Genomic DNA, 23,765 nt, shown 5'->3' with positions numbered 1-23,765 from the left:
TCAGTGTAGGCCCTTATAAGGGTTGATTGGAACTGGCTGGGAGCTGATGACAATGTGGATGATGAATGTGTAGGTGGAGGAAATAGTTTCTCTTGAAATGGATCCATCAGTGCATTGAGTTTTTTCCTAGTTGGTTACAGTTTGAGCTACCTGATGGGAAGGGAGAGGAGACTTTTGTGGGTGATAGAGGCTGAGCTATTGTGCATAGTTGTGATGACTGAGGACATTTGTGGGGGGCATGGTCCAGTAATGGAGAACCAGTGGGTTACTGTGGGCTTTGCTGCCTGGGCCCCACAAGGTTTGTGTCTAGGCTGTTTGCCTGGGATTAGCCAGCATCCCCAACCCCCTTAGTTGACAACTCAGCAGGCAATTGGAGCTGGACAACTGGAAATACGATGTGGAGATGCCCTGGGATTCAGGCCTGCCTCCAGTGTTCCATTGCACATGGCCTTGACCTTAAAAAAAATGTTTGTGCTTCCCTTCAGGCCTGACTTTTCACGTTTTTTACCTTGGGATTCCTGTGGCCCACCTCAAAGGGAGAGGTGGTGTAGAGACTGTAGTCTGGGAGTATTCGCTGGTGCTCTGCAGTACTGATGATGTTAAGTGCCAGGGCATAGTGATGCTGTTTTATGTCTCAAGGAGGAGCCAACAGGTTTTTGTTCCTAGGACTCCCACCTCCACCCCGGGTCTTATATGTAGCCCTGACTGGCCTAGAGCTTTCTATGTATACCATCCAAACTGCAGACTCTGAGATCAGCCTGCCTTTCTCTCCAGTGTTCTGGGACTATACCTGGCTTTTGTTTGTTTTTGTTTCAAAGACAGGTCTCACTGTCTCTAGGCTGGAATAGAACTTACTTTGTGGATCAAGCTCACCTAAAACTTGCCATCCTTCTGTCTCAGCCTCCAACTACTGGTATTGTAGATGTGAGCCACCTTGCCTAGGCATATTAACTTTTTTCCCCTTTAGTATGCTAAAAACTTGCTTTTGAATTAACTTGTATTGATGCTAATGGTGTGTGTGTGTGTGTGTGTGTGTGTGTGTGTGTGTGTAATGCAAAGGAAATGTATAGTTTCCATTTGTAAATAGGCCACCTTATTAGGCCTTGTGTTTATCAAGAACACAGTGGCAGGAACTTTGGAAGTCATACTAATAGTAAGATGCTGTCAGGTGTGGATTCAGTGAGCTCCTATTGTTGGCATTTATGTGCACAGGGCTTCTGAACTGGTTTCTCTGAGGATACAGCGGGCAGTTCCTGTGATAGAAAGGCTTATGTGACTTGCCTAGCACCACCCTTCCTGGGCCTGCCTGGCTACAGAGTTCTGTTGTGCAGCTTCTTAGTTCCCTGGGAGGTGGAGAGACAGGACTTTTCTCTGTCTGCAGTAGAGCTCCAAGGGCTCCTGAGGGCTCCCCATGTGGCACAGAGTGAGATTTCCCCTGCTTGTAGGCCAGGACAGCAGTGCTCTGTCCTCACTGATTAGGAAATCAGTGTGTCTGTGTTGATGTTCAAGCATGGCCAGGCTTTTCCTGGAAAACACACACTTATTCCTGTCACTGATCTACATTGTCTTAATTGTTGGAGGGAATAATCGGGCAGGCCCTTGAGCAGAGCAGCACTATTGTGCCCAGCTGAGGAGAAAATGAACTTTTTTTTTCCCTTTGTTTTTTGAGACAGAGTTCCCAGGCTGTCCAGGAACTCACTCTGTATGTAGACCAGGCTGATCTCCTATTTAGAGATCCACCTGCCTCTACCTCCTAGAGAGTGCTGGGCTTAATGCATGCACTACTACCACCCAGTTTAGAAGTTGTTTATAATTAGCTTTTCTGCAGATGATGATGATTTTCCTCCTCCTCTTCCTTTTCTTCCTTTTTTTAAAAAATTTAGATGATGTTATAGTTTCATTAAAGTGATCATTAACCCTGTAATGCACAAGATTAGTTAATGATGCCTACTTTGAACACGGGAAGGGAGCAGTTGAAGCCTATATACCTTGGTTCTCAGCTCCAAAAGCCAGGATTGGCATTCAGCTGTGCAGTTGATTAGCAGTGCCGCTAATGCATGGCATCAGCTGGGAATGGGAACTCAGAAAGGGGTTGGAGAGGCTGTGCTAGGTGGTGCATTCATAGTTCTCATATAATCCCAGCTACTTGGAGGGTGCAGGCAGAGGATCAGTTGAGCCTAGGAGTACGAGGCCAACCTGGACAATATAGCAAGCCTGGGCCCTTAAATCTTTAAATTGTTGAAGTCATAATATTGAGCAGGAGGGGCAGGGTATGTGGATGATTGGAGGGAAGAAAAGGAGAAAAATGAAATTATATTTTAATTTAAAATTTATTTCAAAAATATTTAAATTGAGCAGGAAGGCCTTGGGTTTCGGATGGTTCCACACAGCATAAGAGGAGTAGTGTGCATGGTTGGAGACTTCCATGAGGCCTTTGTACCCCCCCCATACGCCTTTACAAAAAATTTTGAGACTTATTTATTTATGTATGTATGTATGTATGTATGTATGTATGTATGTGTGCATGTGTGTATGTGAGTGTTTTGGCTGTGTTTATGTCTTTGTACCATATACAAGACCTCAGAAGCTTGAAGAGCTAAATCCCCTGGAACTGTAGGTACAGATGGTTGATGGATGTAGTTACAAAGAAGCTGCCATTTGGGTTCTGAAAATTGAATCTGGGTTCTTCACAAAAGCAGGATACATTCTTAACCTCTGAGTCACCCTTCCAGCCCCACTTTTCTTTCTTTCTTTCTTTTTAAGATTTATTTATTTATTATATATGAGTACACGGTAGATGTCTTTAGACACACCAGAAGAGGGCATCAGATCCCATTACAGATGGTTGTGAGCCACCATGTGGTTGCTGGAATTTGAACTCAGGACCTCTGGAAGAACAGTCAGCACTCTTAACCACAGAGCCATCTCTCCAGCCTGCCAGCCTCACTTTTAAAAGCCATTTTTGAGACAGGGTTCATGTTGCATGTAACCTGGGTCAGCTTGGAGGTCCTGGAAGTCCTCACTTCAGCTTTTCTACTGCTGGGATTACACGTATATGTTAGCATACCCAGCTTGGTGTGTGTGTGTGTGTGTGTGTGTGCGCGCATATTTGAAATAGGTTCTTGCTGTGCAGTTCAGGCTGGTTGGAAACTCAGTCCTCAGCTTTAGGAGGGCGAGACAGGAATGCCATGAGGCCAGACTGGGACCACATACCGTGCTCTTTAGTAAGATTGCTATAAAAGAAAAGAAACAAAATGAAGAGAAAAAGAAAACCCAAAGCTGTGGTTGTTGAAACTGGAAATGCCATTGAACTTGCCATGGATGTCCTCTGGAGCTCTTTGTCCTGTGCATGCTTCACTCAACAATTTGTGCTTAAAAGAAATTTTGTCCTTTATTTTTTGAAACAAGATCTTGCTAGAAATTATGATTTAATGAATGTAAAATGAGTTGGGTTTGGTGGCACACAACTATGATCCCAGTGCTAGGAGGTAGGAACAGGAAGAAGATGAATTTGAAGTCAGCCCAGGATATATAGTGAGAGCCTGTTTAAAAATGCAAACTAGGACAGTTGGAGGAATGGTTCACAGGTTAAGATTGTGTATGCTTGCTTTTCCAGAGGACCTGAGTTCACTTGTCAGCACTCAGCATTGGGCAGCTCATAGCTGCCTGTGCTCCAGCTCTTGGGAGTTAATGTGTTCTGTGGTCTTTTAGAGCCTCTGCACTTGTACCTGGGCATACATTACCCCAGTGAGTCTCCTGTCCCATGGTGTTGTACCAGCTTGTACACTGCTTGCATAACTAGTAAAGCCATGTAGGTGCTGGGACTCCAATCCAGGTCCACTCGAAGAACAGCCAGTGCTCTTAACCTCTGAACCATCTCATCAGCCCCTGGATAATGACATTTTTGAGCTTCCTTATTTCCTTAAGATAAATAACTAGGAATGAGTGGGCTGGGTCAAAGGCCACAGATTTTGCTGGCTGCCTTGAGGTGCAAGCTTTCTGAAAGTGACCCCAACTGGATCTCTTCCATGCTGCCCTGACCCTTTCTCCACAGCTGCTGACCCTTATGCCTGAGTGTTAGGCCAGTACTGATCATGCTTTGTTTTATCTCTCCAACAGCGATGTGTAGTTCTACGTTTTCTGAAGTTTCCTCCAAATAAGAAGAAGGTAAGGTTGGTGGGCTGGCTACTGTCATTACAACCTTAATAAGACCTGGATGTTTTCCAAGGGTTTGTATGTGTGTTTTGCGGTGCTAGAAATTGAAAATGGGACTTTGCCCAGGATAGGGAAATGCTCTACCTCTAGGGTTTATCCTATATCCTAAGCCTTCCAGTACAGAAATATTAATGCTAATTGTAGAAATTTAAGTATGATGTACTCATTCAATATGGGATTCAGTGGGTCCTTATTCCTGATGTGTGAGACCTAGTAGGTCCTCTGTGTCACTGTGTGTCACTCTTTGGTAGGTCTGCCTGTCCTGCTTGGGATCCCAGGACTAGGTTTCTTCAACTTGATGAGTTCCTTAGTTGCCTCAGCAGAATTGTGTGTAAGAAAATAGTGTGTCACACTGGGTAGATAATCTGTTATGCTAAAAATCGCAGTGGACAGTATCTGGTAGAGCAGAGGTTAAGCCAGCCTATGGCCCCTCCATGAAGACTTGCTCCCACCCTGTTTACTCAATTTGAGGTATTCTTGCTTTCTGGTAAATCTCAGGTAGATACTGAATATTGGAAGCTCCTGTGGCCACAGCCTTTTATCTGCTCCTGTTGTTCCAGCACATGGTGTGAGGGAGGCTGAGACATTTGGCCTGTCTTGCTTTGCATTTGGCCAGCTGTCTGAGAGCCACATGGGGCTGACCTGGCTTTGAGGGCAAGAACCTCATAGTGGGGAAAGGTGGAACTCTTTGAGGAGGTCATATATCATTTGAGAGACAGTGTGTCAAGTATCTGAGAGCAGAGGCAACTATGAGACACATTGGTGATAGAGGTGATAAGGGGCCCTTGGGTCTTGCTTCTCAGGAGCTAGCAGGAATGTTGCCTGTAACTGGGCAGGAGAGTCAGGGGTAGTTTGAGCAGGCAGAGGAAATAGGGTGGGGCCCAGGCATCCTATGGGTCTACCTCAGCTGCTGAAGAGAAATGATCCAAGGTGCTCTCTTTCTGTCAGATGTGTTTTGGGTACTTTATCCTCTTCGTCCTTGCTTGCCCTTGTGCGGTGGCTGCAGTGTACTTGCACCTCACCTCAGTGGTTGCCCTACCAGGCTTCCTGGGCAGTCTCCTCCAGGTGGTGATTCATGTACTTAACCTTCTGTTCTCCAGATTTTTTTTTTTTTTTTAAAATCAGAAGCTCTGACACTGTACAGGGCTACTGGGTGTGTTCTGGGAATTTCTGACAGGCTAAGTTCTGACAAGATCCAATTGTAGGAGCTGTGGGATACAAAGTCATATACTCTGAATGTGAACATTTCTGGGTATGGGTGATGAGTTCTCCAGAGATTTGTGGGGTACATGGGATGGTAGCCTAGTCTGTCCTAAGATAGGCTTCTGGGAGTGGGGTGCTACTAGGAGTCCTGTCTGGAGGTCCATCCTGAAGCTATCCTGTGTTTGCCTCTTCCAGACCTCAGAAGAGATACTTCAGCATCTGCAGAACATAGTGGACTTTGGCAAAAATGTCATGAAAGACTTTTTGGGAGAGAACTATGTTCACTGTGGGGTAAGTGCTGCTTATTCTAATCTCAGTTGACATCCAGTTCTGCACTCAGTTCTGACATCTCAGTGAAAGCCCTTGTGCAGTGCGTATCAAGCTTTCCTCACCTGTGGTGCCATGCGGCAATCAGTTCTGCCAGAGGTGTCTGAGGAGTGAAGTTCTTCAGTGAGAACCTCGTATGTTATCCTTGAACCTGAAGGATTAGCTTTGCCCTGTTTAAGAATCAATGTGGGCCTGTTCCTGGAGGGTCCTAGAGGAGGCCTGTGGATGTGAGCATGGATGTGATTTGGGATGGATGATATTCAGTGAGGGCCATAGAAGAGAGGCTTTGGAAGCCCTTCACATTGCTGTGTCTGGGGTGTACTGTCCTCATAGCTTGCCTGTGGCAGGGAGGGACTAGATAAGGGATGCCTCTCAGCCTACCTGTCTGACCTGATTTGAAAGTCTCCATTTTGTCTCTCCTTGGTTGCTGACTTTGTAGTCTGTCCTCCACAATGTCTAGGGTTGGAAATGTTTTGAGGTCAAGTGTGATCCCTTAGGAGCATTCCTGTAGTTTTCACACAGGATATATGAATTGAATAGTGTTGGTACCTACCCATGTCTTGGAGATTGTCAGAGGTACCATCTGCTGGGACTATGGCATGCTAGGCTAAGTGGGACTCTTCAAGACTAGATGGCTAAGGGGAGCTGGGTCTTCCTGAGGCAAGCTCCTAGCATTTTAGTCCTAGGTTGGTTTCCTTTGTCACTTAGGAACTTTTTCTGAAGATCCAGTTGTGTCATGTTGGGTACATAGGGCAGGGATGACAGTGAGGATCATGGTTCAAACTGATGCAGATTTCCTTGGTAGAGAAAGTTGCAAATTAGGGAGTGAGAGCACTAGGCGTGTACACCCAGTGTTGTTAGAGCTTAAGCTGCTGCTTAGCGGGCACAGCTTGCTGGCCATCTGGCTGGATTTCTTGCAGCCCTTGTTCTATGTCTATAGATGTTACAGGACTAGGAGGGTCTGTGATCAGAGATGTTGGTGGCATCATGGGTCCTGGCTGACTCTTAAGAGAGCCAGCTGCTTTTAGTGCACTAAAATGTTCTTGCTTCTGTGTAACCTCTCTCTATGTGTTCTGAAAATAATAGATCAACTCTTACTGCCAAACTGGAATATAGAATTTTTTTTTTAACTATAGTATTTTACTGTGAAACATACTGTGAAGTTCACCATTTTAACTGTGTTTAACTATGCATAGTTCTGAAGCATTAACAGTCTTCAGGACATTGTGAAATCTGTACGTTATGTGTGTTTTCTTTCAGGAAGTTGTTCAGCTGCCTTTAGAGTTTGTGAAACAACTGTGTTTAAAAATACAGTGTGAAAGACCAGGTAAGGTGTCAAACAAACAGTGTTTGCATTATTTATTTATTTTTGGATGGGTCTCTTTAAGTATCCCTGGCTGACTTGGAACTCGATCTGTAGGCCTGCTGGCCTTTCATGCCCAGATACCTGCCTGCTTCTGTTTCCTAAGTGTTGTGATTAAAGGCATGCACCACCATGGTTGTCTTGTTTGCAATTTTAAAAGTTGAAGTGTTCAACCCAGGTTAAGTTCTGGCATTTTTCAGCAGCATTTTAGCCATGTTTCCACCCTTGTGGCCTCTTTTCTTGTGCTTTTTGGTAGCTTGGATGGCAAAAAACAGATTAAAGCTTTTCTTTATGATCAAGCATGTGAAGTCTACATGTTGGTTATGAAAATGTCTATTGACACTACAAGGCAATAATGCTATAGAATTCTCCACAATAAAATCCTTTTTGATTTGATTCAAAAAATGAAATAGGATTTTGGTGTCTGTCTGGGGCAGAAGCAGGAGGTGGAGGGTGCAGGTCATCACTGGGCTCTGGTGTTCAAGTCCACATAGACAGACAGCATCCCCATTTCATTTCATAATCCCACTTGAAAATCTGTTACTTCTTATGATGGGTAGTGGTGACTTTTGACAAATCTATAGGGGTGGCAGAGGCAGACAGATCTCTGAGTTCAAGGTCAGCCTGGTCTACAGAGTGAGTTCCAGGACAGCCCAAGTTACACTGAAAATTTTTTCCTCAGGGGGTGGGGAGGAATGTGTGATAATTCTTAGTGATAAGAACTCTGTTACCTTCTGTAATGACTGTTGGATTAAGTCTGCTTTTTGGAAGGGAAGCTGGTGCCTTGGAGCCAAGAGCCTGCTTCTAGCAGAGCATGCTGAAGTGATGTGGGAACACAGAGACTCAGGAGTTGGAAGGACGGAAGGGGCTGTAGTAGTTTTCTTTTCCCTGTTCCTGGGCAAAGAATGGTGGAATTGGCGACCATTTCTAAGACTCTTCTCACTTCTGATATGTGTTGCACATTTCAAAGTGCCCCAAGGTCATGTTCAGGTTTAAAGATTGGATAAAAGGACCTTAGATATCAGTTATGTGGTTAGGATCTATACAATGGAAGGTAAGGATGAAATCTGCCAGCTGAAGAGTTAGGGGTTTGTAGAGTCCAGACAGCCCCCTCGTGCAGTGACTGTATGTAATGGCATATACCTCCTATATGGACGCTTTCTATGCCTGAATGTCAAGGGTTTAGAGCTTGACAAGGCTGACCTCCTACCCACTGATGCAGATTTTCATTCTGAAGGGATGGCAGTATATATAGCTTGACTGCATGTCCTAGCCTTCTCACTTCTCTATCGCCTGCCTGAGGCTACTCTGTTTTCCCCCAACTCCCAAGGATTCTATTATAGGGCTGGCTATCTCTTATCTTGACCCTCAGGTGTGATTCTTGCTCTGTCTTCCAGAGTCCCGTTGTGATAAGGACCTGGACACACTCAGTGGTTATGCTATGTGCCTTCCCAATTTAACCAGACTTCAGACCTTCCACTTTGCAGAGCACCGGCCAATTCTGTGTGTAGAGATTAAGGTGAGTTCATTCATGGTGGTGTGGCACTACCGGTAGAGGGAAAGGTTGCTCTCAGGCAGTGAGTCTTCCTGGCTTTGCTTTGAGTATGTGCTCAGCCTTTCTCAGGAGCTCAACTAGCTCTTTTCCTACAGCTTCCCTAAGCGTCCCGTGTGCTCTAGTCCCTTTCGTAGCCCCTAGATAGTACTTAGGTTCCTTCCTGGGTGTGTTAACAACATGGAAGTCAACTGTACACCTGGGCTGGGAAAACCTTGTTTGGGGGAGCCAGAAAGAAGTATGTTGGGTGCCCTTCTGTACAGGATGTATCTCAAAACCTCAGTCTTGGCCATGAGCTTGCTGCTTCCTTCATTGAAGACCCAATCCTAGGGTACCTTTTGACTAGAGACTGCTTCCTGTGCAGGAGGGCTTTCTCAGAGGCACAGACACCCGTGTGCCCTACAAAAGTCCCGGAGAACTGACCCAGAGTTCTAATCTTAGACTAAAACTCCCTTACTTCAGCTGCCTATGTTTAGTAGTTGGCCAATGGCCCTAGAAGCCACCCCATGCCCCCCCACACCCTTCAGGACCATTAAACTTCTCTTCCTTCTAAAGGTGATGACCCCCTGAGGCATCCCTTGGCCTAAGGTCTTATGATCCTTGAGGGCTGGACATCCTGTCTCTCCAGCTACATTGTCCAGAACACTAAGCTCAGGCAGTGTGTGCTGATAGGATGCAGATTTTAGAAGGCAGCTGGGATCCCTGACTTTCTGGAAACCTAGCAACTATCAGATGGGTGCTTTGCAGGCCATACATTATTGGCAATGGGAACAATGGTTGTGCTTCTTGGAGCTGGGAGCCCTGGACCCATCTCCACTTCTTCCAGTCTGCCAGTGAGAGTACAAAGCTGCCTGTGTTACTCCTGTAAGCCAGCAGAGCTCCCTGGGCCTCTCGGTGAGAGGGCTGTCCTCTGGAGACAGAGAGGTATATACTGTGATGATGAAAGCTGAAAGCACAACAATTTCTGAGGAGATTTCTATCTGACACTTGTTCTTCTCTGTCTCGTGTGTGTGTGTGTGTGTGTGTGTGTGTGTGTTGAAGTATGTGATTTCTTAAACATCTTTTTTCTCTTACATTACAGCCAAAATGTGGGTTTATTCCTTTCTCAAATGATGTTACCCATGAGATGAAGCACAAGGTGTGCCGATACTGCATGCACCAGCACCTCAAGGTGAGATTAGATCCTAGTGCGGGAGTGCAGGGCATCTGGGCCTGAGGGGAAGCTACTTGGAGTTTTCAGAAATTAAAAGGAATTGCTGAGAATGCTCTTTTCTTCCATAAGCAGCACATATTGATTTTATTATTTAAGGGTTTTGATCTTTTTTATTATAATTTATTTGTGGATATGTGTATTCAAGTGTGGGTACGTGTGTGAGAGGAGGTCAGAGGACTATATAAGAGATCTGTGGATCAAACTGTTTATGCAGTGCTGGCCATCAAGTGCCAGGTTTCATGCATGCGAAGTGAGCACCTACCAACCTGAACTAAGCCCTAGTCCTCCCTACCCTTTCTCCCTTGAAGCCCACCCAAACCCCAGCCTCCACTCTGCCCCAGTTCTCTGGCCTTTAAACCTATCCTCCGTCATACCCAGAGGTAGAGAGCTGGGCTGTCTGGCTTTCATTTCTATCCACTTGCAGCTTTTACTTCCCTCACACTTTCTCACTTACACTATGGCAGTGCTCGGCTTGTCCATGCCTTAGACATGATTTGCAGGTACTTCTCTTGTTTTTCTTTGTGGGCAGTGCTCTTTTTTGCATAAACATGCTTAATTCAATTAATTTCTTTTTTCTTTTGTTGTTTGTGTCTTGATGTTTTAGCCAAGCAGCCACTGCCAAATCCAGTGGTGGGAGCCTTCCTGGTTTCTTCTGGAGGTTTCATTTGTAATTTTAGATCTAAGCTATTTTCAGTTAATTTTTGTGTATGGTGTTAAGTGTCCAGTTTTATTCTTTGGCATATAGATAGGTATCTGGTTTTCTCAGTTTCTGTGACTGTCCTTTTCTCTAAGCATTGATTCTGGCACCCTTGTTGAAGATGTCTGGCTCCTCTCTGTTCCTTTTCCTATTGGTATATTTGTTTGTCTTTATTACTGTGCTTTATTTTTCTTCTTTAAGATTTGTTTATTTTTATGTGCATTGGTATTCTGCCTGCATGTCTATGCGAGGGTGCCCAGATCCTCTGGAACAGTATTTACAAATAATTGTGAGCTTCCATGTGGGCGTTAGGGATTGAATTCAGGTCCTCTGGAAGAGCAGCCTCTGAACCATCTCTCCAGCCCTAATTACTTTAGTTTTTTAGATTTCCTCTCCTTTATCCTTCTCCCTTACTCTCTTGCTTTTTAAAGACAAGGTCCAGTGTAGCCTATGTTGGCTTTGAATTCCTAAGTAGCTGAGGATGATCATCACCTTCTAGGAGTGTACACCCAGTTCCTGTCCTTGGCGTTAACAACCCTGGTGTGTGTAGATGTGGGTATCTTGGAATTTATCTTAACAGTTATGGCTTATCTCTTTTGTGTACTCAACAGAACCACTGGCCTTTCTAGTTACTCTTCATTTGAGTTATGTTTTCCAACTACACATTGATTTAGTTATTAAAAATATTTATTAAATGATGCTGTGTTTGTATCTGTGTGGATATGTGTGAGGTATGCAGACCCACACACAGCAAAACACCCATTTCATAACATTTTTTTTCAGAAGGTAAAAAGTTTTTAAAATTTGTTCTTTGATAACCTCATATATAAACATGCACTGGTCATCCATTCTTTCTTATCCTGTCTCCAACTCTGTTTAATTGTTAATTAATGTGTTATTTATATATGTGTGTATTGTACAAAACTCACGAGTGAGGAAGCCAATTGACTACATTCAGGAGTCACTTCTCTGCCTTGCTGAGGCTGGGTTTGCTTTTGTTTTTGCCAGACGCTTATTCAAGTCAAGTTGGGTTGCAAGTTTCCAGGAGAGACTCTTGTTTCTGCCTCCCATCTTGCCACAGAAGTGCTGGAATTACATGTGTGTGTTACACATACATTTTTTGGCTTGGGTTCCAAGATTAAACTCAAGTTTACTCCCCGAATCAACTTGCCAGCCGTTTAACTGTTTTTGAGATAGGGTCTCATGTAGCCCAGACTGACTCCAAACTTTCTCCTCCTGTCTACCTCTCAAATCCTGGGACCATGGTCATGCAAACATGACTGGCTGTCACTATTTGTTTAGTGACTTCTCTGCTTATTCTGCAATGTGTGTGTGTGTGTGTACACATCTTTAATTTTTATTGTTTGGGTGTATACATGTTAAGGCACACATGAGGAGGTCAGTGGACAGTGTTTGGGAGTCAGTTCCCTCTTTACACTGCGAGTTCTGGGACTGGAACCTAGGCCTCCAAGGCTTGCTCTGCAAAAGTTTTCGCCCTCTAAGCCATCTTGCCAGCTCCATAAAGTCTATTCTTGCTCACATATAGCTCCTGAAGTCTTTACTTGATTAGCCAGTGTGTCTCAGTCTTTGCTGAGGAGGTGAGCGTATGTGTGAGCACATGAGTGTGAGCACCTGAGTGTGAGCGTGAGCCCACTTAGTCTTCAGCAGGGTTGGTAAGCTCTGTTTTACCTTTTTCTTCTGTGAAGCCTCTCTAAGGTAAGCTCAAGGGAGAGCTTAGGGCCTCCTCTGGTCTTTCCAAAGCCTGTTCATGGTTTTCTAGATTTCAGGAATGTGTTAGAACTCTTCAGAAACTCTGTATGTCCCCATTACTCAGCTTTTTCTTTTTGAGTTTTAGGTTACATACTTGCTTGCCCTGTTACCCACTGCATAAGGAAGCGATGAAGTTAAGCGGTAGCCTCTAGGTTTTTTTTTTTTTTTTGACAACTGTCCATGAAAAGACCTCTGGCAGTGTGTGAGCTCTCAACCAGGTAAAGACAGCCGTGCAAGGACAGCGCCTGGGGCTGAGAGTCAGACAGGGCGGGTGACATTAGTTCCGGCTGAAACTGTGCCTGTGCCTGCCTTGCTCTGTGGTCTCCATAGAGGCTGCCAGGCTGCTGTGCATTTAACAGTTTTGAGTTTGTTTCCTTTGGGGCTACAGATAGTGAGCTGGCTAGTTTATGTCAACCTGATGTAAGCTAGAGTCATTTGGGAAGAGAGAACCTGAGTTAAGAAAATGTCTCTATTAGATTAGTCTGTGGGACATTTTCTTGATTGGTGATTGATGTTGGAGGGCCCATTCTATAGGGGCACGGTCCTACAAGGAACAGTGTCACCTCTGGATGGATTGTCCTGAGTTGTATAAGCAGGCTGAGCAAACTTTGGGGAACAAGCCCATAAGCAGCTTTCCATGACTTTTGCTTTAGTTCCTGCCTCTGGGTTTCTGCCCTGCTTGAGTTCTTCCCTGACTTTCCTCAATGACAGATAAAGATGAAATAAACCCATTCTTCCCTAAGTCAGTTTTGGTCATGGTGTTTTATCATAGCAATAGAAACCCTAACTAGGACAGGATGAGAATAGGGCATTTGATGTGTCTGTCAGAAAGAAACTGGGCATGGTGGTGCACACCTTTAATTGTAGCATTTGGGAGGTAGAGGTAGGCAGATTTCTGCAAGTTGGAGTCTAGCCTGGTTTATAGAGAGAGTTCTAGGCCGGTGAGGGTTACACAGTGATATAAAAACAAAACCAAACCATGCCAAGCTCACTCTCCTTAGAGTTAGCTGATTTTCTTTCTTTTTTTATAAGATAGATTTTTGTTTTTATGTAAATGAATGTTTCTTGCATGTTTGCATGTATTCTGTTTCTGGTGTCCACAAGGCCATAAAGAGGCTGTCAGAATCCTTGGAACTTGAGTAATATTTGTAAGCAGCCATGTATATGATGGAATAAGAGTCTGAATTCTTAAAGAACTTGAGACACTTTCTGAGGTCTCAAGATTTGTGATTCTGGCAAGTTTTGCTAGCTTTTACATATAAAAACCATGTCCAGCTTATATGATAGGATTAAGAAGTATATATTTTAAAATTATGAAGTAACACCCATTTATAACTGGTACTTAGAGCTCCTTTTAGTGTGATTCATGTTATCAGTTTGGTTATCTTTCCAGACGTGTTCCTACGGTAACAATGTACACATAACACAGGTGGTGGTGCAGGTGGTGCCTCTTTCATGTTGTTTGTACTTGTTCTATCCAGTGCTGCCCCCCCTTACTGGGGGTTTTACATTGTTTCTTTTTCTCAAAATGTGTTTGATACATAAGTATACTTTTAAAGCAAGCATGACATCACATTATATGTGTTGTTCTGCCAGTTGAATAAATATTGACGGGTGTTAGGTCATCTTTTGGAGTGGCTGCATTCATCCACTTGTTCATCCCTTCATTGTGTGTGGGCCCTGCTGAGTGAGTGAACATCCTTTCTTCTTGTACTAAATATCTTAATATCTGCAGCAAAAGCTATGTCCCCATCCCTGTTGCCTCTTTGCTCTGTGTAGTTATTTTAGATTCCTTTAGATTTTCTCAGTTGGGGGATGTATACATTTTAAATTTTGGTGGTTACAACAAAAGGTTGTGCCAGGTTATCATTCGACTGGCAGCACCAGACTGCATGTGCACTGTCCTTTCCCTGGCTCTTAGCAGCTCAGAGACTTGCCATTCTCATTGCCAAACCTTGTGCCTGCTGTTTTCTTCTCACAGGAGGTTTGAACTGAGTGACTGAGGCTAAGAGTTAACTTTAGGGTTTCCTAGGACGTGGGGTCAAGTTGGCTCTTTCCTCCTTAGGGTCGTATACTTGGGACCTTTTCCAGGTCAAGGCTGTAGCCTCTCGTAGGTTATGCTGGAGTTATTTGTAGTCACAGACAAAAGTATTTGATACCGTCATATTGGTGTTTTACCAGGTAGCAACTGGAAAGTGGAAGAAAATCAGTAAATACTGTCCCCTTGACCTCTACTCAGGGTAAGAGTGTCCTCTCTTTTATTGTCTTGAGGGTGGGTGGTGCCTGCCAAGGTGGGAGTTTCAGAGTTATTTGTGAGGTGTTGATGGTGTGTGTATGTGAGAAGAGGGGGTGAGGCATCAGAGGCATGTTCATATGGGGCTTGGAATCTTCTATGAGGGAGGGTCCTGGGGGCTGTGAGGTGAGGTCAAGAGGCTAGAGTATTTTGTACTGTGGGGAAAGTAGGGTGTATTCTGTAAGCTGGTGGTAGTTATTTTCTGACATGTCAGCAGTGGGGTATGTTCTGTAAGGTGGGTGTTTGCGAGGTTGAAAATACTTATGGAGGTTATGTGAGGGGTAAGTGTAGGGTTTGGTGAAATGGGAAATGGAGGTATTCTGTGAGGTGGAGATGGGGCCCTGCTCTGTCTAAAGGGCTCTTTGCTCATTCCAGAAAACAAAATGTTATTATTTTTTTCTGTGAGAAACAAATTTTGGTTAGCAGTGCATTAAGAGAGAGTCATGATTGATTTACCTGTGCACCCAAGGCTGCATGTTTTGAAGCCAACAGTAATACAGAGTATTGTTGAGAATTTGTAACTTGTCAAACCCAAGTCAGGAGCTGTCCTTGGAATGCTCATAATGCAGCCTTCTCAGAGCTGGCTGTGCTGATGTGTTGTCCCCAGTGTGACCTCAGGCCATGGCTTAGAATCCTTGCCTAGGATGGGTTTGCATCCTTGGGAGCCCTGTAGATTTCATGTGGGAGTGAGGAGGGGCTGTGTTCAGGGACACTGACAGGTGCTGAGTAAGGTAAGGTCTGGAGCTTGAGTGGCAGTAAGGAGGAGACAGGAGCCAGTTGCTAATGAGTAGGACAGAGTTCAAGAGGGGGATAGTCCCACAGCTCTCCGAGGTGGGGGAAGGTGGGAGGTCCCATGTTCCTGTCTCTTTTAGGCTTCTTGAACTTTCCAGAGATTTGTTACAGAGATCACGATGCTTGAGTGCCTGCTGTAGCCTTTCAAAGCTGCAGCTGAGGATCAAGAAGGGCGAGCACTACGTGGACTTTGAGTGATTGATGTGCCTTGGCTTTCTGGTTCCCCTGTCTCTGCAGGATTGCTCATGGCTGCCTTTGAGCAATAGACTAAGTTCCCTTCCTGTATTTAGGCTACAGTGACTGAATTAAGGTAGCTCTAGGTCCCAGCTCAGTCAGGAGCTATATGTATGGATGTGTGGATACGAGGCCCAACCTACTGCCTTTAACACCATGACTGCTTTGTCCTTTCAGAAATAAGCAGCGTATGCACTTTGCCTTGAAGAGTCTGCTGCAGGAGGCGCAGAATAATCTTAGGATATTTAAGGTAAGGGCTGTTTCCAGTCCATGCTGGTTTCCAAGTAAACCTACCACACTGTGATTCTGGCCATAGATTCTGTGACCACATACATTGAGGTGTCTAGGCTGGCTTGCCTCAGATGGAGCTCTGTCCTTTAACATTGCAGGAGGAGCAGATGGAGCTGAAGGAGGGAGGGATCAGGCAGGGCTAGCTTTGGCAGGAGGTAGTGGCTGTGGCCATGCTGGGAACATATCTCTCGAGTTCTCTTTGCCATTGTCCAAGTGGGCAGTAGGCTTGAGGCAGCATGAAGACTTGTGTGAGGGAGCAGGATTGAGAATGGGCTTCTCTAAACCTGTGTCTTGCTTGGTTTGGGAAAGTGATGGGTCCTGTCTTCTGTCTTGCTGCTGTGTCATGGGCTGGTGTTAAGTAGATCTAACTTAAGAATTTCCTTGCTTTAGAGGCTGGTCAGAGTAATCAGCATCCTTCTTTGTCTGTTGCCATCTCCCCAAATCTAGGAATGGAAGACAGGTTTTAATTAATTTCACTCTTTCAAAAATAAATAAAAATGGTTGTAGGTGTACACTTGCTGTGGTTACTTGTATGGAGACAGGGCAGCTCTTGTGAGTCAGTTTTCTTTCCACAGTGGATGATCTGGGGATCGAATTAAGGTCACCACCGAGTTGAGTCACCCCTCTCCCCTGACATTTTCTTTTTCTTTCTTTCTTTTTTTTAAACTCTGTAAGAGATTAGGAATCTGACATTTGAGTCTTGGAGATAAGTCTCTTTAACTTAGAGCCCATTTCTGAACCTGTCAGGTCACATTTGAGGTATCTGGTCTACAGTTTCTGTGTAATCTGCACAGAAGAATCCAGAGATCAGCTAGAATTCCCCAAGAGGCAGGTTAAAGGAAGTGATCTGTAGTTGCTTTTATAAAATTAAAAATTAAAAAAAAAATCTCTTTTATTGTGTTTGTGTATGTTTGTGTGTGTGTGTGTGTGTGTGTGTGTGTACAAGTGTGTGTTTGTGTTTGTGTGCATGATGCACATGTGTGTATGTCATGCATATGTCATGGTGCATGTGTGTAGGTCAGAGGACAACTTGTAGAGATTGGTCTGTTTTTCCATCATGTGTGTCCTTGGCTTTATACTGAAGTCATCAAGCTTGGTGGCAAGCACCCTTCTTCACTGAGTCACCTTGCTGGACCTGTGATGGCTTTTTAAACAGGAGGGTAGCAGAACTGTGAGTTCAGCACAGTAAGTGCTGGCAGCTCCCCAGCTCTCTGGTTCTGATGCTGTGCACGTGCTTCTCCCTCATATGCTGCAAACCAGCAGAAAATTTCCTAAGCTATGATAGTCCCCGCTTGGAGAGGCTGCCTGGTTGTACTCAGTGATCCCATGCTGGATACTGGACTTGTGGTGAGAGACAGTGTTGACTTCCAGGAACCCTTGTTAGAGAGTCACCACTCTACTGGTTGTGGGTCTGCTGGATGCCCATAAGATCCTTGCATGGCTGTATCTATATGTGTAAACACGGTCTCTGGATTTCACTTTTACAATGTCCCTCAAGTCTAGTCCCTTGATGAGTGAGACCTTTCTATGAGGACCCCTTTGGCCACTTTTGGGCCTGGAGGAGGGGTCAGCTTTCCTATGGGCACAAATGGCTCTATCTTAGATGTCAGCTGTACTTTGGTCACCCTCTTCCTTTTCTTGCCTAGCATGGTGAGCCATGCCATCGTTTGTCTCTTGGACAGTGTCTAGACAGAGACATCCCAGGATCCGTTGAGGAGGAGGGCCTTCCCATACCTCTCACAGGCAGAGACTCTTGGCTACTACTGCTCTCCTGAGCCCTTAGCATCTCACACTGACTCATTGCCTCAGAGCCTTAGAGGGTCAGCCTAGTTGTTACTTTCTGAGGCAGTTTCACCTTGTGCCATAGCTCTGGAGCCACCTTGTCGTATCCTTGGTAAGAGCTTTATGGGTGCTGGGATGTTGTGTCTGCTTGTATTTTGTTGTTCACACCGACCAAACTCCATGTGGAGAAGATGCTTAGAGCAGGGGTCCCCAGCGTAGTTCTAGAGGGCCCACCATATGAATAAAATATGAAGGTGTGTGGTTCAAAGAACCTTGAGGTGCTCCTGGTGTTGTCCATGGGTCAGGCTCTTATCACAGCCCCAGTGTCAGCACTGGGCAGCATGTGTCCTTGCTTGAGCTCTGGGAACGAGTAAGGAACATCTTTGAGGGCCTCTGTGAAGATCAACAGTCTTAAAACAGGAGGTTTCCATATCAGTGATCCAGTTGTTCCTCTCACCACAGGACTAGCTTTGAGGCTTCCACCAGCTCTGGGGACTGAGTCCTAACTCCTAGTCACTGCTTGGGCTCTTAAGTAAATGGTGATTTGTGGACATATGTGGTTTTATGCTCAGCATTTGCTTGCAGACATGCTGTGAGATCATTGTCTGAGGGTGTCAGTCCAGAAAACTGGTCTGAGGGTTTTGAACCTTTCTTCCTTTAATTCGTGCCTTGTGGGTATAGCATGGAGAGGAGGTTTCTCCCAAGGAGCTAGTATGCAGCAACTCTGATATTAGGCTCTTTCCGAGAACACTGTGGGGGGGGAGGGCTGGCTGGCAGGGGGGTGTTGTCCTATGTCTGTGCCCTTCCCCTGCTTGTGTTTCTATCAGGTGTGTGATCCTTCCCCCCTCCCCCCCCCCTTTTTTTTCTGCCTAAAGAATGGAGAGCTGATTTATGGTTGTGGTGATGCCCGGAGCCCTGTGGCTGACTTGAAGGAGCTTGCACACCACCTGAAGCCCTTCTTCTTCCCTTCCAATGGCTTGGCCAGTGGGCCTCAGTGCACGAGGGCTGTGATCCGGGAGCTGGTGCATGTTATCACCAGGGTGCTGCTCAGCACCTCAGACAAAGGCCGAGCAGGTGCCCTGAGGCTTGGGCTTCAGGGCCCACGAGTCTGTGAAGCCAGCCCTTTCGGGAGGAACCTACATCAACAAGGTAGGGCCTGGCCTTCCTTAATCAGGTTGTGGGGGCTACAGGTGCACTGAGACTATCGCTTCTCATGGGTATCCAGAGTGGAACCTACAAAGTTACCTTTGCGTTTCTTCCTGGCTTCATGGCACCTCTGGGGATGCAGTTTAGTTGCAGAATGAGGCTCAACTGACTCAGAGGGTCAAGACTTGTTTTTGCATCTGTAGCTGGTTTGTGAGCTGCTTGCCACACTTGAATTATATAGTTTCTAGGAATATATTGTGTGTCTTCTGCAATGACTCAATTCTTTCAACTGTACTTCTTTCTTCTTAATCATCATCTTGACTCTGGATTTTCTTCAGACTGTTTGTAAGAGAAGAACTGAGATCAGGAGTTCTTTGTAGCTGGGCTGAGTACCATGGAGTGAGGACAGGCTTACAGAGCCTCTGGGTACAGTTGCCTTCCTGTCTGTAGGAGGGAGGTGGATCAGCCCTGCCACTGTAGTATGTTGTCATGACTCATGAATCAGGGTCAGGTGTGACTCTCCAGGACTGCAGAGACCTTTGAGTTTGACAGTGCCCTGTGTCTTTTAGAAACCCTACAGGCCTAGCCTTCCTTGTTACTTCCCCATGCCAACTGTTTTTGAAAAAGACAACTATTTTGAACCACAAGTGAATTTGGGGGGGGTTATGTTTGTTTTGAAAGCAGTTCCTTATTGTTTCAAAAATTTTGTTGAAATTAAACTCATAGTCTGGGAGGACACAGATGGGTGCTGGCACTTAGGTGATCTGGGAACTCAAGAGGAGGCTCTCCAACACCAGAGGCTTCCCTCACAGACCTTTTTGACACAGATGTGTAAACAGGCCTAAGTCATGGATGAGTGATTTGAAACAACATCATACACATGTTTTCTTGTAACCTCTGGTTCTTAAACGGCATAGTCTATCAGCACATGGAGGTCTTCATTTTTAGCTACCATACACATTCACTGCATGGGTATCCTGCTCTCTGGACATAGGGCATCTGTCGTGTAGCTTAGAGTGTTTTGCTGGAGTGCCTCCCCTGCTTTTGCCTTTAGTTTATTCTTCCTGAAAGATAGTTAAGGATGTCAGGTCCCGGCTGAGGAGACACTGTGCACATTGTGAGTGCATGGGTCAAGGAGGAAGCTTTGCTTCTCCATCTGTCCCAGGAGGACAGGACCTTGCCAGTCCGTGGCTCTGTATATTTCACTTGTCCCGTGGCAGCCAGATCTTGCCCCTCTCTGTGGACTTAATGGTTTTTGGCTCTGGAAACCCCAGTTAATCTTAAGGGTTGGAGGATGTCTGAATGATTTTTTTGCACTTCTGTGCCTTATCTCACGTAGGATTATCTTTAAGCTTAGTGACTTGGAGTTAAAGGATATTCTGAATTGGTATTTGGACAGCACAGGGCCAGAGTGAGGCACCGTCTTTTTGTGTGTAGAGCCACTGGTTCCTTAGGGTGGTGAGGTCAGTCAGTCTTGTACCTTTGTGAGGTGTGCAGATCTGCCTCAGTGCTAGGCTGGAGCCTATGGGCCTTTTCTGTGCTGCCCAGAGTGAGCTCTGCTGTGTGCGCTGGCCTGGGTCTCCCTCCACAGTCTTCAAGTGTTGATAATAAACCTGCTCTCATTCTCCCCTGATGTTCTTGGTAGGAAAAAACACCCCAGAGCACTCGGGGTTACCGAAGGGCTGTCTTCTGTACAAAACCCTCCAGGTGCAGATGTTGGATCAGCTGGACATCGAAGGCCTCTACCCTCTGTACAACCGGGTTGAGCAATACCTGGAGGAGTTCCCTGAGGAGAGGTGAGGCTGGCGCCAGAGGAAGCTATGAGGCTAGGCTGGGGTCAAGGTTGCCTGAACTCCTGAACAAATCAAAGGTCCTAGAACCTGGCTCTCGGAAGTGCCTACAACCAGTTCTGCCCAGGAAGTCCCTTGCTCGGGTGTTCCAGGGTCCCTGGGATTCATGGTCACTAGGACACTAGAAATAAAGCACTTATGAATGCAACCATTCCAAAATCTATGTCAGGGCCTGGCCTGTAGAGGGCAGTGTTGTCCCACGGGCTGCTCCTGGAACACTGGCTTGGTAGCCCCTTAGCAGTCTGTGCCACGCTTAGGGCCCTGGGACTGTGGGTCCCATGTGTACACCTGCAGTGTCTCATGGGCAGGACTCTGTTTTTGTACATCATTGGCTTTTGCTTAAGAGTTTGGTGAACAGCTCAGGCTGAGCCTCGGCCTCCTGGAGCCCTGGGTTTTGTGTAAGATCTTGATGTTGCAGAATCAGGCTTAATGAGAGAAAGCAGTAGATCTCTAGGTGCCTTTCAAACAGTGTGATTGTTGGTCTACGTTGTGTGATACAGGACATACTAGTGACTGAAAGTGCTTAGAGCTATGTCATCCTGTTGATTTGATCTTGGTGATTTTCCTCCAGGAAAACATTACAGATAGATGGGCCTTATGATGAAGTATTTTACCAGAAACTGCTTGATCTGTCCACTGAGGATGATGGGACAGTGGCCTTTGCATTAACAAAGGTGAGTAGATCTACTGAGAAGCCCCATGCCTTCCTGAGAGTTTTCCTACTCCCCACTCTACAGCAGTGACAGCCTAGAACTTAGATTTAAAGCAGAGAGGCTGCATTGTTTCTTAGATGGGGTGGGCAGGTGACCATAGTGCAAGGTCTAAGTGTAATTTCTCTTGGCCGTAACAGGCCAGAGGCAGGCCCTAGTGTTTGTTGGCCCTGGGCCCCGCCTTTTGGATCCTGTTGACTGTCTTCCTTGGCTGAACGGATTTCATTGGGAACGTTTAAAAAGTGGTGGTGCCTAGGAACTGGCTCTGAGATGGGCTGCTGGTAGTCAGGTTTTCATGTCACATGTACCCAGAGAAATGAGGACTATGCTCGTCCTACAACTGTACAGACATTGACAGTGCTCTGTTGCTGAGGTAAGAACTATTGCCACCCCTGTGTTGTCAGCGACTGTACTAGGTAGAACTCCACTGCATTTGTTACATAGATAGACCAGGGGAGCACTTCTGACCAACAGAACAGTTCCCAAAGGGTCTAAAGTGATGACTGTGTGCTCAAAGCACTCTTTGAAAATGACATGGTTCGCTGGTTCCTAGGGTTTGGGAAGGGGAGATGCTTGTGGAAGTTGAAAGTCCCCTTGGTAATGTCAGATCACAAACATGTACATGGACATGGAGGCTCTAACAGGTCATGTCAAAGTCATGTTCATTTTCTATCATGATGCTACTGTGTAGTTTTGAGATGTTGCTGGAAACTGGGCACAGAGTTTGAGGGCTTTGTGTGTTAGAACGTGGAACTTGCATTCACCCTTCCTCCCTCTCTCCTCCTCTCTATTACTGGTTTTTCGAGACGGGTTTCTCTATGTAGCCCTAGTTGTCCTGAAATTCACTCTGTAGACCAGGACTGGCCTTGAACTGACAGAGTTCCATCTGTCTGCCTCCTGAGCCTTGGGATTACAGGTGTGGGCCACCACTGCCTGGCTATTCTTTTCTCTTTTAAAGTAATGTTTAAAAAATGTATTTGGTGGTTGATTATATGCCTCAATGAGAGTGTGAAGGTCAGAGGTCAACTTGAGTGCTGTAGTTTTTTTTCTCTGGGTTCTGAGAATTGAACTCAGGTTGTCAGGTTTGGCAGCAAGTGCTTTTACCCACTGACCCATCAACCAGCCCCCTTTTCTCTTTTTGAGGCAGGGGTAGATTTAGGTTGTCATCTCTTTGGACTGAGCCTCCTGAGTGTACCACGTCCAACAGCTCCATTTCTCTTGTAGGATAGATATATGTTCAGGCAGTTGAAACTGGAGACAGTGCTTCATTAAAGCTGAATTCAGGAAAAGTGAGTTGAGAATAACCCAGTGCAAAAGCTCGTCTGTTCCTGTTTATTTAGCTGAACCAGGTGCCTCTTACAGATACTGTAATCTTGGGACACCATGACCCTTCCCACCTCTAACTTTGTTGAGCAATACCTGGAGGTTGAGTCAGTGGGCTTTCTAGAAAAGCCAGCAACCAGTATTTCAGGTTAGGTGGGCCCTCTTATCTGCTGGCAGCCTTAGCATTTGTCTTAGTTAGGGTTTCATAGCTGTAAAGAGACACCATGACCAAGGCAACTCTTATAAAGGACAACATTTAATTGGAACTCAGAGGTTCAGTTCATTATCATTATGGTGGGAAGCATGGCATCATCCAGGCAGGCTGGCGCTGGAGGAGCTGAGAGTTCTACATCTTCATCTGAAGGCTGCTAGCAGAATACTAACTTCCAGGCAGCTGGGATGAGGGTCTTAAAGCCCACACTTACAGTGACACACCTACTCCAACAAGGACACACCTTTTAATAGTGCTACTCCTAGGGCCAAGTGTATTCAAACCACCACAGTATTGCTCTTGTAGTTCAGGAGCATCCTTCAATAGAACACAGAAGAAAGGGATGTGTCGGCACAACTAACCCAGAAGCAGGAGTGGGGAGGAGTTGGAGTGACGGTCCTCATCAGTGTGCTGACTGTGTGTTCACTTACTCAGTAGCTTCTTTGGTTCTTCTTTGCTCCACTGGTTTGTAAGTTTTCTTTTTCTTTTTTTTCATTGGTGGCATGTGCAATTCACTAATGCCTATTAAAGTGTAAAGTGTTTGTGGCCCCAGCTGACACATGATATGAGGTACTTTAATTACAGTTGTTTTTCACAGTATATGTACACGAACTGTCTGGTATTCGGGGAGAGTGGGCAGCACGTTGGTCAAGCACTGTACCATGTAGCTATAGCTAAGACAGTTTTCAAGGTCCCAGTTTTGAGTATTGTTTTTGATATGTTTGTCTAATTCATTCATGTGTTGGACCATCATTATTGTCTGACTTTCTCATCACCCAGATCAGCCCCCTTT

At 45.5% G+C, this 23,765-nt stretch overlaps 1 protein-coding gene across 1 annotated transcript in view; it reads left to right on the top strand.

Moving 5' to 3' along the window:
- IPPK (inositol-pentakisphosphate 2-kinase) overlaps positions 1–23,765 on the top strand; it is a 39,356-nt gene that overhangs the window by 5,593 nt on the left and 9,998 nt on the right. The window contains exons 2-11 of the mRNA XM_080928907.1: positions 4,120–4,167; positions 5,614–5,709; positions 7,006–7,072; positions 8,506–8,627; positions 9,742–9,831; positions 14,522–14,580; positions 15,837–15,909; positions 18,608–18,881; positions 20,524–20,674; positions 21,300–21,402. Coding sequence (XP_080785033.1) covers positions 4,120–4,167; positions 5,614–5,709; positions 7,006–7,072; positions 8,506–8,627; positions 9,742–9,831; positions 14,522–14,580; positions 15,837–15,909; positions 18,608–18,881; positions 20,524–20,674; positions 21,300–21,402 — 1,083 coding nt within the window. The remainder of the gene's footprint in view (positions 1–4,119; positions 4,168–5,613; positions 5,710–7,005; positions 7,073–8,505; positions 8,628–9,741; positions 9,832–14,521; positions 14,581–15,836; positions 15,910–18,607; positions 18,882–20,523; positions 20,675–21,299; positions 21,403–23,765) is intronic.

This window comes from Micromys minutus, assembly GCF_963924665.1.
Source record: "Micromys minutus genome assembly, chromosome: 1".
Classification (NCBI taxonomy): domain Eukaryota; kingdom Metazoa; phylum Chordata; class Mammalia; order Rodentia; family Muridae; genus Micromys; species Micromys minutus.
The sequence above is the reverse complement of the archived record's forward strand: the minus strand, read 5'-3'. Positions and strand labels throughout refer to the sequence as shown.